Raw genomic sequence first — 17,422 nt, forward strand, 5'->3', positions numbered from 1 at the left:
ACGGTACTTCTTGACTCAAACAAACTTTCCATCTCGACCCGGTCGTCGACGCGGGCCATTGGACCTTTTCGACGCCACGTGGGCCTGCTGTCGATGGAAAGGAGCCCGTTCAAAAGGTGCCCACAATGCCACTCCAAATTCCCGCATACTGACAAACATACAGTATGCAACAAGTGCTTTTCACCAGAGCACAACGAAGAAAATTGCCCAGCTTGTGCCCAATTCCGTTCGAAGAAGACCATCTGGATTCGATGGGCCGTTAGGCAAGAAATGCAGCGACAGGCACCGGAACCAGACAACATCTTCGATGATGAACACGACCTCCCAGAAGCGGAAGATTCGGATCTCGAGATTGTCACCGAGATTGTCACCGTCAAGGACCAGACGGACTCCGATGACCAGATCCCACCGGGGCAAACCATGAGTACACAGCCCCCAACACCGCTTATCCCGTTACCGAAGGCTCCGGTCGAGGCATCGCCTAAAGGCCTTAGCCGAGATCAACAAACTCATTCAGAAGCCCCGCCTTCCGGCTCGGCTCCGAAGACAAAAACAAAGCCTTCCGAGACCCCAGGTCCAAGTAACGTTATCCCCAAGAAGGTTGTCGAACCCAAAAGGGTCGTCAAACCGAAGGTTGTCGAACCGAAAAAGCCCGCACAGCCAAAGGTCGTCGAACCGAAGATGGCCGTCGAGCCAAAGGTCGTCGTACCGAAGAAGGCCGGCGAACCAAAAGTAGTCGAGCCGAAGACGGTGGTCCAACCAAAAAAGGTCACACCAAAGATTATCGAGCCGAAAAAAGGACTCGAACCGAAGCGGGTCGTCGATCCAAAAGGAACACACGACCCGAACAAAACCAGCGATCCTAAAAAAGGTGTGCATCACACCTCAAAGCCAGTTGAATTGAAAAAACCCATCGACTCGACAAAGGACATTCAGCCTAAGAAAGCTGTCGAGCACAAAAAGCGTATCGAACCTAAAGATCCGGTCGATCCGCAACTAGTCGTCGACCCAAACAAAGCGGCCGAGCCAAAGAAGGCTAATAAACCACCAAAAGACGTCGAACCAAGAACCCAAAGGCAACAATCGAGCCAAAAAAGACTAAGCCAAAAAAGTTGACGCCAAGGACAGTGGAAGAAGAACTCTTCCATCCCGATCCACAATCAGAGGAACAATCTAAACTGTATATAAACCCTGAGACTGGTAAAGTTACAGTTTTATACCGGAAGAAAAGACCATTGGACACGGCCACTCCTTCCCCTAAAGAAAAAGGACTTCGGGACTTCTCCCTCTAGGCCTTTTACTCCTTTCTATCCTACCATGCCTTTTGCTCCCTACTCTCCTACACATTCAGACTATATTGAGGAGAACACAGGGGAAGATCCTCAAAATGATTTTAACTATCCAGAGGATGACACATGGGATGATCAGAATGATCCATATGACACACACCCCATCCCTGACACCTCCTCATACCTACAAAGCCTTCACCTACCGACGACACCATAGTGTTCAACCAACTGATAGATAGGGCAGCACAATACCACAATGTAGACATGCACAATGACCCAATAGAAGAAGATTTCTATTTGACACATTTCCTACCTCTGAGAAAAATGTCAGAACACTTCCTATGCGAAAAGGGGTACTAAAACACACGCCAGATATATTCAAAGATACAGCCAGAGCACGTGTGATCAATCCCAGGATTGAAAAGAAATATAAGGCGGCCCCTACAGACCCTACTTACATTAAAGGCCAGTTACCTTTAGACTCACTAGTAGTAGCAAACACCCCTAAAAGAGCTAACTCACAGACAAAAGGAGATGCTCCACTTCCTGATAAAGAGTCTAAAATATTAGAAGAGTCAGGCAAAAGAGTAGCCTCACAAGCTTCTAATTCATGGAGAATTGCAAACACACAGGCTCTACTAGCTCGCTATGATAGAGCACACTATGACCAGCTTGAAGGTTTACTGCAACACCTGGCAGAACCTTACAAAGCTCAAGCTAACGACCTCATACAAGAGGGAAAATGTATTACCAACGCTTCCATTAAATGTGCGCTTGACACAGCAGCCAGGCCCATTAATACTAGCGTGTTACTACGCAGACATGCGTGGCTACGCATCTCTGGTTTTCAGAACGAGGTTCAATCCACCATCCTCAACCAACCAGTCAATCAAGACTTCCTGTTTGGCCCTGCAGTGGATACCATTTTAGATAAAATGAAAAAAGATACAGAAACTGCTAAATCCATGGGCGCACTGCAGTTTCAACAACATAGGAGTTCCTTTTTATGCTCCTTCTACAGAGGCGCCACACGAGGCAACACTTCACAGACTTCCTCTACATATACAGGCAACACCCAAAGTTCCTTTAACAAAGGCTCCAACAGGAGAGGTTATAGGGGCAACAATAACAAGGGTAGAGGACGTGGAGGCAATAACACCAGAGCCTCCACTTCCGCAAAACAGTGACTTCATCACACTCCCTCCAAACCATCTAACACCAGTCGGAGGCAGAATCCAACAATTCTTACCAGTCTGGAACGCAATTACCACAGACAGGTGGGTGAAACAAATTATCCAGTATGGTTATTGCCTAGAACTCACTTCTACTCCACCCAACATACCACCCAAACACAGTCCTATGGCCAAAGAACACATCACCCGGTTACAACAAGAGGTGAAATCCATGCTGGAAAAGGGGGCCATAGAGCCAGTCACTTTCCAACACCAAGGGACAGGAGTATACTCACTATACTTCCTTATTCCCAAAAAGGACGGGCCTCTCAGACCAATATTGGACCTCAGACCCCTAAATCAATACATACTCTTGGAGCACATCCATATGATCACTCTACAACAAGTGCTCCCGTTGCTTCAACAAGGCGACCTCCTAGCAACATTAGACCACAAGGATGCATATTTTCATATACCTATACATCCAGCTCACAGGAAATATCTCAGGTTCACAATAGAAGGTCAACATTATCAATTCAAGGTTCTCCCCTTCGGGGTAACCACAGCTCCAAGAGTATTCACAAAATGTTTAGCAACAGTAGCTGCACATCTCAGGAGACAACACATCCACGTGTTTCCATACCTAGACGATTGGCTCATACAAGCAAAATCGTACGTGCAGTGTGTAAGAGACACGTCTCAAACACTCCAGCTGCTATACAGCCTGGGTTTTTCCATAAACTACCCAAAATTGCATCTACAGCCCTCCCACATACAGCAATATCTGGGGGCTGCCATAGATACCTCAGTAGCAAAGGCATATCCAAACTCAACCAGGATAGCCAATATGCAGATTCTCATTCACAAATTTCAGCCACAACACTCTTTGCCAGCTCGAGTCTTCATGCAGCTCATAGGCATGATGGCCTACTGTATGTTCATTGTCCCTCATGCCCGACTTCAAATGCGTCCACTGCAAGAATGCCTCGCAAGACAGTGGAACCAAGCTCAAGGACAACTGAAAGACCTAGTGTTGGTAGACAGTCACGTTTACAACTCTCTGCCGTGGTGGAACCCACAAAACCTTTCCAAGGGGCGACTGTTCCAAGAGCAGGTTCCACAACTAGTACTAACAGCGGACGCATCACTAACAGGTTGGGGAGCCCACTTACTTCAATACACAGTCCAAGGGCTCTGGACAATCATACAAAAGAAACTGCATATCAACCAACTAGAGTTGCTAGGAATATTTCTAGCCCTAAAAGCATTCCAGAAATACTTGTACAATAAAACCGTGTTGATCCGAACGGACAACATGACAGCCATGTACTACATATAGAAACAAGGAGGAGCACACTCTCCACACCTGTCCCACTTAGCAGAGAGCATATGGAAGTGGACAATTCCAAAAAACATCTTTCTCCTAGCAGAACACCTGCTATGGAAAGACAATCAAGTAGCGGATCTGCTAAGCAGACACAGCCAACAGCTACACGAATGGGAGATTCACCCTCAAGTTCTCCAACCATTCTTCCAAAAATGGGGGCACCCAGACATAGATTTGTTTGCCACAAAAGAAAACTCAAAATGCCAGTACTTTGCCGCCAGGTTCCCACATCCGTTGTCACACGGCAATGCGATATGGATGAACTGGTCAGGCAGATTTGCGTACGCTTTTCCCCCAGCTTCACTGTTTACGCTGGTGGCACGCAAACTACGGCAACAGTCTCTCACAATGATCCTAGTTGCTCCCACATGGGCAAGAATGCCATGGTACACAATGTTCCTGGAACTTTCAGTAGTTCCTCATCAAAGGCTGCGCCTCTCGGCCCATCTTCTAACTCAGAACCATGGAGAAATCAGACACCCAGATCCCAATCAGATGAACCTAGCGATCTGGCTCCTGAAGTCTTAGAGTTCGGATACCTTAACTTACCTCCAGATTGCATGACCATTATTAAGGAGGCAAGACGCCCAACTACCAGAGCATGCAATGCAGCTAAATGGAAAAGATTTGTAATTTATTGCAACAATAACCAAATCAATCCATTAGATGCTTATATCCAAAACATTATCTGTTACCTCTTGCATCGTCAAAGATGCAATCTAGCATACTCTTCTATAAGACTACACCTTGCTGCTAGAGCAGCATATCTCCAAAACAGACAACACCTTTCCCTGTTTAGGGTACCACCAATCAAGGCTTTTATGGAGGGTCTTAAAAGGGTGATTCCTGCAAAACACCCACCTTCACCAGTCTGGAACTTAAATTTAGTACTCACCAGACTTATGGGACCTCCTTTCGAACCACTCCACTCATGTGAATTGCAATTTCTAACATGGAAGGTGGCATTCTTGATTGCCATTACCTCCCTCAGGCGAGTTAGTGAGCTTCAAGCACTAACAATTCAAGAACCCTTCATGCAAATACATGCAAATAGGGTAGTACTTAGGACCAACCCTAAGTTCAATAATCAATAGAACTGCCAGTGTTCTTCCAAAATCCAGAGCCAGTAGCTGAAAGAGCCCTACACACACTAGATGTAAACGAGCTCTGCTATATTATGTTGACAGAACTAAATCATTTAGAAAAACCAAGCAATTGTTTGTTGCTTTTTCACCACAACATAAAGGGAATCCCATATCAAAATCAGGAATAGCCAGATGGATAGTTAAATGCATTCAAATATGTTATCAAAAGGCTAAACGCACTTTAACAGTTCCCCCAAAAGCACACTCTACGCGTAAAATGGCGGCATCCATGGCTTTCCTAGGGAATATTCCCCTTGAAGACATATGTAGAGCAGCCACATGGTCTACCATACACACTTTCACTAAACACTATTGTGTAGACGTGCATTCAAAGCAGCAAGCTGCTGTAGGCCAGGCTGTCCTTAAAACTCTTTTTCAGACTGCTGCAGCTGGTACAGGTAACCACCGCTAGAGGAGATACTACTATACAGTCTATGCACAGATATGAATTCAGCAGCCCACATGCCTCGAACGGAATATGCTACTTGCCAGTATGCATCTGTTCTTGGCATGTAGGGCTGCTGACATTCATATCGCCCACCCTCCTCCCCGGTGCCTGTTGCAGCTGCAGAATTCTCTTTTGCATGGTCATCTCTTACTTTACTATACTCCATCTCTGCCACAATGGCGAAAAACAATCTGAGGATGGAGAAGATGCCCATGCGCACTCTAGTCCAGGGGAGGAGTCACCTATCTCGTGATACTTCGAAGACTCTTCCAGGACAACAAGGTGCAATCATCCGGCTCCAACACTAGGCGGCGATCTATGCACAGATATGAATGTCAGCAGCCCTACATGCCAAGAATAGATGCACACTGGTAAGTAGCATATTCCTTTTTATTTTTGGAAATGCCAAGTAGATATAATGCACCCCAAGGGAACTGTGTTAAGCAGAGTAACGGGTACCATGAATTTCCAGTATTCCCAGTGCAATAGATCTGGAGAAAATAGAACATTCTACAGAGGACCGGGTTTCTTCAAGGTGTGAGAGAGGGCCTGGGACACTCGTTTAGCCCACAGAAAGCCCTGTGAGGTTTCTGATTGAAGAGAGAAGAAGAGATGTACATGACCTGAAGCAGAGTAGGCATTCACAGCTGTAGAGAGTCTGGACCCAGTAGTAACTGTGAGATCATTGGCCCTCTACAGCAACACCATTCAGGTAGAGGAGCACAGATATGGATGGGACTTCTCAGCACATTTTGTTTTGATAGTAGATTGAATCAGAGAAGTTATGGGACAAGCAGAATCTTGTATGGCACTGAGAGCTGTCTAGCTCATAGAGACTAGACATTCAATCCTGTCTGGTCACTTGTGTCATTGGCCTTACAAATGTACCCCTTCCTGGTACGGGCTGCCAGTAAGGTAGTTTAATTGGACATGAAGGCATGTGCACATATCTTTCTAACTGAGGAAGTATATATTTGTCTCTCCCTCACATTCTAGAGATTGCATTTTTCGCCCCACAAATGTCTGTCGCTAAGAATGCAAACCCTTCAGGTTTCTACCTAGGAGTTATTAGTGTAAAGTGATGTGTTGTTATGTTCTATGTGTTCTTTCGTGCTAAATTACTGAGTTGTCATTGGCTTTATGTACATAGAGTGTACCTAATTCACCTGTATTGCATTACTGTCAAAGGGTTTCTTACCCTTTTATTCCCAGTGTGAATGTTCTTCATGGGACCATAGTCCATAATATTTAATGGTATAGTCTAATAGTTTACCCACTGACCAATGTGGCACAAACATTGAGTAGTTCGGTTGCAGGACAGTCTTAAAATTTCCACAGTTGATTACCACAAAGGTACTGACCATTCCTACTGCAGGATCACGAGTGGGGCCACATGGAGCGGCATTGAAGGGCTTAGATACCTGTCATTTATATCCGCAATTCGTGGCTGCTCCTGTGCCCAGAGAAAGAGGTGCCCTGCTCCATACTGAGTCCAAGGGTCCTGGATAGGATGAGATACTGATTACACATCATTTAGAATTTACTTCGCCTCCATATAATCCTCTGCTCTTAATGTATGTGGTTTAATCTTATATTCAGGAAGGACCATTTAACACTTTTGTTTTAGTCGTGTACTTTACTATTACAGTAGAGCTCCATTGGATTGAATGCTTTCATGGGTTAATCGAGTAAATCTGTGCTTGATACTTCATAAGCGAAGGTCAGTAATTGAAATGTGTGTTCATTATTAACCTGTTTGTTTATATTTGTATATAGGTACTTGTAATTAGTAGTCAAGTCCAGTGAAGCAAATCTTTATTCGCAGCATTTCAGCTGTATAAAAGAATAAATATACAAACACAATTCACAATAAAAGTTTACATTAACATTATTTAAAAGAGCTACAGTCTTTGATGAGCAGTGCAATAGAACAAACCCAATCAAACTGTATCTTATCATATAAAAATGTTATGTAAATAGTGAACTTGTGAATAACTTTTTCAAAATGTTAATTTTACTGTGAACGTAAATTGTATTGTCACGTGTTGATCTGTTTATGTTTCACTCCCTAGGATGCGAAGACTGTATTGAGCAGGTACAATTATCTTCTTTGATTAGCTCACCATATCAAAACATTAAGGAAGAGTCATTAAAATGAATTATATCACACTTCTTTATGTATTTTTGCCCCTCGTGTGAGCCCATTTTTCAATAGCTCACTATATTCTACTTAGGTGCGAAGAGCAAAGCAACCATGCTTACTTAGACACACGCTATTCAACGGGGAGATGTAGGATAATATTTTTTCTTTATATTTAGTTTTTTTTAAATAATTTTACCATCCTCTATAGTTTTTTGTTTTCTCCATCTCCTTTTCCATCTTCTTATTCATTTTCTTTTTTCCATTTATTTGCCCTTTTTGTGTTTTTTTCCATCTATAATGTTGTTTTATTTTTTCATAGTCATAGTTTCCTTTACTAGTTTATATTCTATTTTACTGTCTCCTTTTTGTGCCTCTGGATGTTTTTGTATTTTTGTTGCTTTCTGTTTCTTTTAAATTCATGCACTAATTTCCATTCTCTTAATGTGGTCCATATCTTACTTTTTGCTTATTGTCTGCTTTTTTACTTCTGCCTTTTTCAACTTTCATTTATACACTACTCTTTTTCTTTGTTTCTAGTCTATCATTTGCCATTGTTTTTCTTTACCTCTTTCTCCAGTTTTCTCTTTTCTACATTAATTATCCCCTTGGATTGTGTTTTTCCTCTCAATTTGCATATTTTATATTATAAGGCAGTATTTAAATATTCATTGTATGGCTTACTGGGTTGAATGGTTGCTGCTGAATCATATGTAGTAATTCTAAAGACCCGCAGACTTAGGCTTCCCTCCTTATGGCTTTAGGAAATTAAATAACAATAAAATGGTTTATAACCCTAATTTTTACAGCACCTAGAAACAGTAGAAGTGTGATAAGATGTGCTATATAATGACACGTTATTAAAAGTAATATTAGTCAGTTTTCTAACATGTACTTTTTCTTTACTGTTTAACTTTGAGAGCATTGATATATTATTTACTCACATTCACTAAATATCATATAAATCTTTAACATATTTAGTGTTGTACAGATCAATTGACCGTTTGATGCGCCCCACTGTATAAATTATTTGTCCCATTTTGATTTTTGTACTGTAATGAAATGTAATGGGGATTTGTAGAGCGTGATCGTGACACCCATGAGGGTACGCAGGGGCTGAGTAGGTGTGGGCTATGCAAGATGGTTGTTGAAGAGCCAGGTTTTCACTATTTTGCAGAACTCTGTAAGAGACGTGGCTGTCCTAATGTGCGGCGGGAGGCCAATCCAGGATTTGGCTGTCAAGTAATAGAAAGCCCCGCCTCCTGTCTTGCTTTTATGGATACGGGGTGTGTGTGCGAGGGCGAGTGATGTTGAGTGGAGGTTCCGGTTGGTTGGTTGGTGGAGGTGTAGTCGTGGTTGAGGTAGGTGGGATCCAGGTTGTGTAGTGCCTTGTAGGCATGGGTGAGCATCTTGAACTTGCAGTGTTTCTGGATAGGGAGCCAGTTAAGTTGTTGGAGGAGAGGTGTGATGTGCATGCAGCGAGGAAGGTTGAGTACTAGTCTGGCTGCGACGTTTGGATGGTTTGCAGCTTGTGCCGCAGGTGTGTGGAGGTACCATAGTAGAGGGCATTGCTGTAGTCAAATCAATTGGTGTGAAAAGGCCCGGGTGACGGTCTTTTTGTTGTCGGGAGGGAGCCATTTGTTGATTTTTCTGAGCATGTGGAGAATGTGAAAGCAGGTGGAGATGAGAGAAAGGATCTGATGTCTCATGGTAAGGGTAATGTCCAAGATGATGCCCAGGTTTCTTTCGTGGTCGGAGGGCATGGGGTGGGGTGGGGCCTAGTTTGGCTGCATCTCATTTCTTTATTTCACAGTATAGATTCTCAGTCATATGCTTCCCTTTGGGAGATCCTTCTGTTTATTCCATTGACCTAGGTGAACTCCTTATGCATTCCTTCACAAGCAGAGGTCATATAATCCTTATTCATGTCGCATCACAACCAATACCCACTGTTATCTTGCAGAGAAGCTCATCATCTTTGGTGGTTCTCAACACAACCACAGCCGGACGCCATCAGACTACAGATTAAGAAGTGCAAAAAAACCTGTTTTTAAAACAAGGCAGCAAGCACTTTCCATACGTGCACCCAGGTTCTGGAACAACATCTCTATATTCTCCTATTACTGATTGACTTTATTCTTGTCCTCAACCAAATACCTTGTTTCGCTGCCTTTTGGCTAGGATCGTGCTATAGAAATACCATATACATACATACATCTCTTTTTGTTTCTGCCTTGGTATTCGACTCTTCATTTTTCTCTGAGTGAATACCTCCTATCCTCTCCCTCCCTTTTTTTATTTCTTCATATTTATTTGACTCAATGCATAATTACTCTTCTATCTGTAACTTCTGAGCAGATGGGAATGTCATAGCATTTCTACTTGTCTCTTTCGAAGGTATGAAAATATGAAAGATCAGCAAACGGACTTCTATACCTTAGCGGAGAAGAAAGAGAAGGCAGAGGAGGAGGTAGTGGAAGAGGAAGTGGACCTACAGATAAAGATAATTGAATCATTGGGTGAGAAACCACAAACTTTTCATTAGTGTTAACTATAAGAATGCCTAGTAAACTATGAATGTCTAGATTTATCTGCTCACCCATATATTTAGTTTTCAAATGTTTTGTTACAAAGACACTTAGATCCACACCTATGAAATGCATCAGAGCTGGTAATGGAATGAATGCAGTAATTATAGACCACTCTATAAAACAGACAGGCATCTTTGACTGTTAGTAAAATACTTATAGATTTATTTGCCCAATGTTATGCACTTTGGAGAACCAGCATCATAAGGAAAAGAGAAAGAGTGAACCTGCTGTGATTTGACAAGTGACCTTTTTTTGTATCCAAGGTAAGGCCCTTGTAGGCAATCAGTCCAGTAGCCAGTAGTTTAAATTTTACAGGTAGGTTTATTCAGTTACAGGTAAGCTGACCACTCATCCAAAGCATGCACTCATGAACATTTTATTACATCACATTCACACAGGCTGAGCAGGAAGGAACTAGGAGACCAAAGGATGCAATACCTTTCAACACAGATAGTTCAGTGACTGATTTAACTTTCTCTGGTGTCATCTTAAGGTAAAACATATTTAATTAACGGGAATCTATAATAAAAGTTAATGTTAGTCATACAAAGGATGCATATTTCACCCTATTTCACAGTTGGGGTATCTTGATTAGGACTACGGTGCTCCACCTCCTCACCTAATTTGCAACCCTATTATAATTTTTTCGTGAGGGAACTCTGACTGAGCATATGAAAGGTAATGATGAATGCCTTTTGCCTGAGCCTCGCTTGTTCTAAATGCTGGACAGCCAGGCACATCCTCTAGGTACATTAGTGATGCAATGACTTTGGATTTATATTGTGCATCCCTTCCATTTCACATCAGTAAGAAATCTAGGCTTCAAATTCAAATTTGATTCTATCGGTCTTTCAAGACGCAGATTAAAGCTGTTTCCGTTAATTATTTCCTTACGGTAAAGTCTCTCAGGAAGAGGCTCCATCTGGTTCCTGAGGACTGTTGCAAGACCATCATCCATGCTTTGATTACGTCCAAGTTAGACTTCGCAAATAGTCTGTACCTGGGTCTATCGTCTCACCCGCTGCATCGCTTGCAGATCCTTCCAAATATGTCAGCACGTCTGATTTTGAAGATCCCGGCTCGCTCATCTGTAGCTGCCTCCCTACGCAGTCTACATTGGGTGCCCATTGTCAGCCCCAATAAATTCAAGGCCTTCATCTTCGCTTATGGAGCCTTTGAGCAAAAAGGCCCTTTATATTTAGGAAGTAGATGGTCTGCCTACCACCAGGGCAGATCGTTGCGATCCAACACTCTAAAGCTTCTGGGCCTTCCCAGGGTTCGCAAGACAAGAAGAGGTGGCCGTTCCTTTTCATTGCTGACTGACAAACTCTGGAATTTCCTGCCGAATGCTCTGTTTCGCTACTTCAGAATCCGTTTTTCGTAAACTATTTAAGACTTTTATTTTTAATGCATAGGCTTTCTATATTGGGTCAGTTAGTTCTTGTTTGTTCCGCGCTCATGCGCTAGCTCCGGGACCCTTCTTCTGAAGCTGCTGCGCGCTTTATAAATTCTATTGTATTGTATTGTATCAGTGGGTGGTGCAGGCGAGCAAGCAGCAATGCAGCAACTAGATATATGCTTGGCCGTTGTAGAGAGAAGCCCAGTGTGTGGCTTCATGTCATTCAGCTCAGACTCTTAACAACGTTTCCCTCTCAACATAAAGTGGGATGGAATCAGCAAGCTTCACTGACCCACCCCACACTTTCATCTAATGGGGATGGCAGACTTCAGAAAGTGGTCCCGCCTCCAATGAGAGGAGACGGTACTAGTGCCATGGACAACATATCGGAGCAGCTGCGACCCCTGGCTTCCTACTTGCGGCCCCTGCCTTGCTCCCTTGGACCCCTGACACTGCCTTCTCGACCCCTGGTGTGACAGGTCCCATAGGCAGTGACCGGAACTAAAGGAAACATGGTTATATGTGCCATTTACTTTTGATCCTAAACTGGGGCATTTTAATTCATTTGTTTATATCCTCAGTGTCTCTAGAAGGGAGTTTCTAGGGGGCACACAAGGAGGCCACAGATTCAACTGAGTGGGCCCCCTACAATGTGAAATCATGAGGATTATGCGCATGTGTATTTCATAAATATATTAATTTATTGATCAATAAAATAATGCAAAAGGTTTCTAAAGCAGTTACTAGAAATTAATCTGTTCATGTATTGTGTGTGTATGGATAAAAAATAATAGATTAATATCTGCTTTAGACCACTGTTACAATATTTTATTAACCTTGCATTTAATATTTAATCTTTCATTTATTGTTGCTTCAGCTGTGTCACTACCTTAATGCCATTATGTCGAAGGTCATCCAGCAGCCCCTTCCCTAACATTACCAGGGTCAAAAATTAAAGTGCTGTCACTTCCTGTAATGTCATCAGCAGCTGAATGTTTGGATGATGTCACTTCCGGTACTCCTGGCATTTTTGCGAATCAGCGCCAATGACTAGTGCGAGTGAAATCTGGAATGAAATTAAAAACACTAGTGCGAAGTGGAAACAAAAGTCGTACTGCCTGCTTGAATGTAGAGAAGGATTCTTTGCTGTGGAGAGAACCATGTCTAGCTTGAGACACCGGCAGCTGCTAACCCGGGCCAAGGTCTGGAAAATTAAATGCACAGTTGACCGATTTTACATTAGGGAAAAGTAACACATTTTGCAACATTTGCCATTGGCTTCGCATAGACAGCAAAGTTGTTCTATCACACCCACACCCTCTATGATGTGGCCGGATTATTAAGTACATAAAAAATACACACCCCCTTGACCATGTATTACAATTTAATGCTGCCCATGTTTGTTTATGCCCCTTCCAAAGTTTACCAGCCGCCACTGCTATGACAAGTGATGCGTGACCTCAGTTCCCATAAATAATAAGGACATTGCACTACATCTGTCAGATAGTCTTGAATCCATATTTAGGCGGGGGCTGTCCCATCACCCTCCTTTCAGCAGCTCGCCTCATTGGTCTCGGGCAGAAAATGTCCACAGATATCCACCCAAACTGTGGATAAAGCTCCCGGCATATGGTGGATATTATTCATTGAGCTTTTTTCCCCTTAAAGCGGCAACTTCTTTGTGGCCCGTTTATCCTTAAGTTATCCACTTCTAGCCTGATGCATGAAAGAATATCACTATCACAAAGCCTACAGTGCACCGTATCTCTGGCCTTAGTGCCGGGTGACCCAATGGCTGCACAGAGTGACTTGCAGGATTGACCCTTCAATGCCTCCCAGATGGAGCTGAGCCAGTTCTAGAGGGGCCCAGACTGACATATTCCTTCCTGGTTGTTGACTTCTACACAGAGGTCCTAGAGGACGGACAGAGAGGCTGATGGGTGTTCAAGAGCGGTTCAGAAGATGCACTTCTGTTGAACATTGAGAAAACCATCACCCATTATCTAGTGCAGATGGAAAGTGCCATGACTTGCGGAGTCCCTCTAAGATCTTCTGGGGCCCTTATTCTGGATTTGCCCACTCATTTTCACTGGTCTAGTGCACCTGTACTCGTGTGTTGTGGTTGTAAAAAGTACAGATCAACCTTGTTCCTCATGTTCTTGGAAATAGTGTCCTAATTCTGGAAGGAGTTTCTGCACTGGGTCAAATCTGCTTGGGCTGGGAAGTTGCCATAGTTAGTGTTCCTTTTGTTTGTTTTTCTGCAGTCCCACCCCTTAATGGTATGCTTGTGTTTGTGGTCAGATGTTGTTAAGGGGTGACCTCCTAGGGGTTCCTGGGTTTGGGGCTTCTGTTTTTCTGCCCTGTTGAGGCAAATGACTTGACAGATAATTCTTTTTTTAAATTTTATTTATCTTTTTATTGTAACAGAGCATTAAAACGGGCATTACATTACAGTTGTTGAAAACACGACTAAAGATTATTGCAGTTAGTCATAGGTTAACCTTCGTTTGTCATCTTCTGGCCCAGACACTGTTCGCCATCTTATAATCATGTATCACATTCAGATAATTCCTGTTTTGAGTTTAATGCTGTTCGTCAATCGCGTCCCTGGTGCTACTTGTTTTATCCTAATCTGCATATTCTGTCTGGCTGTAGTGGAAGCATGTGGCGCGCCTGTGCTGGTTTGGTATGTGGTGTGCTGCTTCATCTGATCAATGTATACATTTTAAAGCCTTCTTGGCTTTCTTCTGTGGAAAACCTGCGAGTTCTAACTGATGACGTCTACAGTTTGTAATAACGTTAGGCAGGGCAGCACTGAGTCTTGTTCACTGATCTGTGGTTACTTCAGAGACCGCTCTAGTTTGGTTCTGTTGTCCATCGTTCCTGATTGATGCCTACCGACCTGGAGGCAGATAACCTCAAAAGGTTCAATCCCAAGCGTGTAATGTGCTTCACCTGTGGATGTATGGTGTATGGTAGCTCTGATACTTCCAACCGGTCGATCATGCTACTCGGGTGCCGTCAAACTGACAACGACGATAAACTTACTGTATGACTTAATACATGGGTCAGGCTCCTGCTAAGGGAATTGAACCTTAGCCCTTGCTTAAATTATTGGATTTTCTTTTTCATTCATTTTTCTCCTCTTTCACTTGAGCACGCACGTTTTTCACTCTCTACTACACCTGGCAGCATCCCTTTGATTCCCTTGTTTTTAGAAATATGTATATAGAAATGTGAAATAAATTGAGAACTTATATGGCTTTATACAACATTGTGCTCTACATTATTTTTGGGTACCTTTGACTAGACTTTAAACGCTTTTGACTTCTCTGTATGTTTTCTCTTTCTCTTTTGATTTTTCAGGAGCAAGTCTCATGAAGTAAATTGGACTTAATATTAATGTGACATGTAAATGTTTTTTGACAAAGTATGTCTAGGACCACTTTTTGCTGTACTAATTGATACCCAGGTCCTTTGGCTTTTGCTGGGTGATACCCCATTTTCTTAATGGTATTACTCACTTTCGGCAGCACAGTTAACGCCGCCATTTTCTGTCGTGCTCTAGATCTCTTTACTGGCTCACCCACCGCAGCTTTAAAATCAGCTGATGGGGCCGACGTGCAGCAGACGCACGCAGTGGGCGCGCTGGTGGCCGGGACCAGGGGCCAGAACCCCTGCCCCTGCGCCAGAAACACTACTGTCCCTTAGTTTGGGTGATCACTTGTTGAAGGATAATCTGCAGGCAAGGCTGTTTGCTGAAAACCTATTGAGGACTAACAGTATGGAGGTGGCGGCTGGGCCTTCTTATTTGAAGACTCAGGGACAGACCTACGCCCCTACAGCATGGGGTCTGAAGGTAGCGGTGCTTAATACTCGCTCTTTACAGAAGCACCATCTTGAGGTCTTCACCATGTTGCAAGATGGGGGCATAGACATCCTGGCGCTTACGGAAACTTGGTTAGGGGATATGTCAGCCCCAGATATTGTCGCAGCCTTTCCTACAGAATTTGACGCTTTTTGGCAAAATAGATCAGGGGATTCTAGGGGGGTAGGTGTGGCATTTCTCTTCAAAAAGAGCCTTATGGTCACTAAAATAATGGCAGACAATTGTGACAATGCAGATATCTTGGGGGTAAAAATCTACTTCAAGTCCTCCTGCATTGTACTCATGGTAGTCTATCGACCCTCTAGGACCACCCCTAGTTTTAACAAACTTTTTTTTGAACTCATTACTGATTTATGTTCCAGATATAAAAGTCTCCTAGTATTGGGGGATTTTAACTACCATTGGGACAAGACACAGAGAGAGTCTGCAGCGGGTCTACTTTAGACCGCTATGCTCTCGATGGACCTGCAGCAAGTGGTTAACAGTTCTACCCATGTAAAAGGCCACACTCTTGATCTGATCTGGACCTCAAAGCCTCGGGCACAGATAACTGACATCAGCCCCTGTGCCTGGTCTGATCACTCCCTGTTGAGATGTTGGGTCCCAAGTGATAGCCAATTACCGCAGCCCCTTCCTCTGTGGAGGAAGGTTAGAATCTGGAAAAATATTGAGGCAGATCACCTAATAACTACGCTGCACTCAATTCCGCCCCCTAGTATGAAAAAGGGGAACTTGGATTACGAAAGTGAAGCTCTATTTACCCATTTACAGCAGGCCATTGATATAGTGGCACCAAAACAAAAAGACAAGGTCAGAGATAAAGTAAAGGGGCCCCATGGTTCAATGAACCACTAAGGGAAAAGAAACAACTCCTCCGCCAAGCTGAGAGGCGGTGGCGACAAAGCTATGAGTCAGCAGAGCTAAAGGCCTACAAAGCCCGTTCTGCTACTTACAAATTAGCTATCCTAGCTAGGAAAGCAGAATACTATGAAGGAAGGATTGTCCTGGCAGAAAACAAACAAAAAGAGACTTTTGCCATCCTGAAGGAATTGAGTAAAAAAAACGAGAAGAGATCCACAATCGCATCCCTAGATTGTGATGCCTTTCAGGAGGTTTTCCTTCAGAAAGTCACGGACATCATTTCGGAAATTAGCAGAACCCCCCCATTGATTCTAGTTCCCTTGACCAGACTAGCCCTCCTCCCTGTCCTAGTAGTCAGCTGTCCAAATTCCCTAGTCTTGACTCCGCTACTTTGGTATCACTAGCAAATCGTACCAAATCTGGCTCTCGAGCAGATCCCTGCCCTCCGAGGATTTTCCAAATGGCCCTGCCAGGGCTGGAGAAGCAGGTTTTGGGACTACTCAATAACTCTAGATTTGGGTTATTTACCAACCAATCTGAAAGAAGCCAGGGTCACCCCCCCTGCTGAAAATGTCTGGTGCGGATATTCTGACCTTAAAGAACTATAGGCCCATCTCTGAGCTCCCCTTTCTAGCTAAGATTTTGGAACAGCACGTACTAAAGATACTCTCTAGTGTACTGACGGCGCCACCCGGCCCGTCCATTCACGCACGCATACAACCTGAGGGCGGGGCAGCCCTCGGGTATAAATAAATGGGCGCGAGACCGCTCGGGGTCTTCGGCCCTCAGCATATAGCCAGAGTCTGTGCATTCTTTTGGCGCACCAAGTAGTTAGGCCCCACTACGTGGCATAGGCCGTACCCCCCCTGCCCAGACACCACATTGGCGACGAGGCGGGCGTTACACCCACGCCTCGCCCCCCTCTCAGCTGACGCACCTGCTGGGTCCTGCGGTGCTGTCGGTGCCGCGCTAGCGCCGTTGGCGCTGGAGCCTGCGACCGGTGCTGTGCTCCGTCACGAGGGGGCGCCCCGCTGTGCTGCTCCACCCCGGCCCTGTCGGCGGCCGTAGGTGGCCCTGCACCTGGCGAGGTGCAAGAGGTGA

At 44.0% G+C, this 17,422-nt stretch overlaps 1 protein-coding gene across 1 annotated transcript in view; it reads left to right on the plus strand.

Moving 5' to 3' along the window:
- LOC144752843 (E3 ubiquitin-protein ligase TRIM39-like) overlaps nt 1-17,422 on the plus strand; it is a 190,702-nt gene that overhangs the window by 103,278 nt on the left and 70,002 nt on the right. Inside the window, exons 4-5 of the mRNA XM_078640682.1 lie at nt 7,514-7,536; nt 9,979-10,100. Of these exons, the coding sequence (XP_078496808.1) occupies nt 7,514-7,536; nt 9,979-10,100 (145 nt within the window). The remainder of the gene's footprint in view (nt 1-7,513; nt 7,537-9,978; nt 10,101-17,422) is intronic.

This window comes from Lissotriton helveticus, chromosome 5_1 (assembly GCF_964261635.1).
Source record: "Lissotriton helveticus chromosome 5_1, aLisHel1.1, whole genome shotgun sequence".
Lineage (NCBI taxonomy): Eukaryota > Metazoa > Chordata > Amphibia > Caudata > Salamandridae > Lissotriton > Lissotriton helveticus.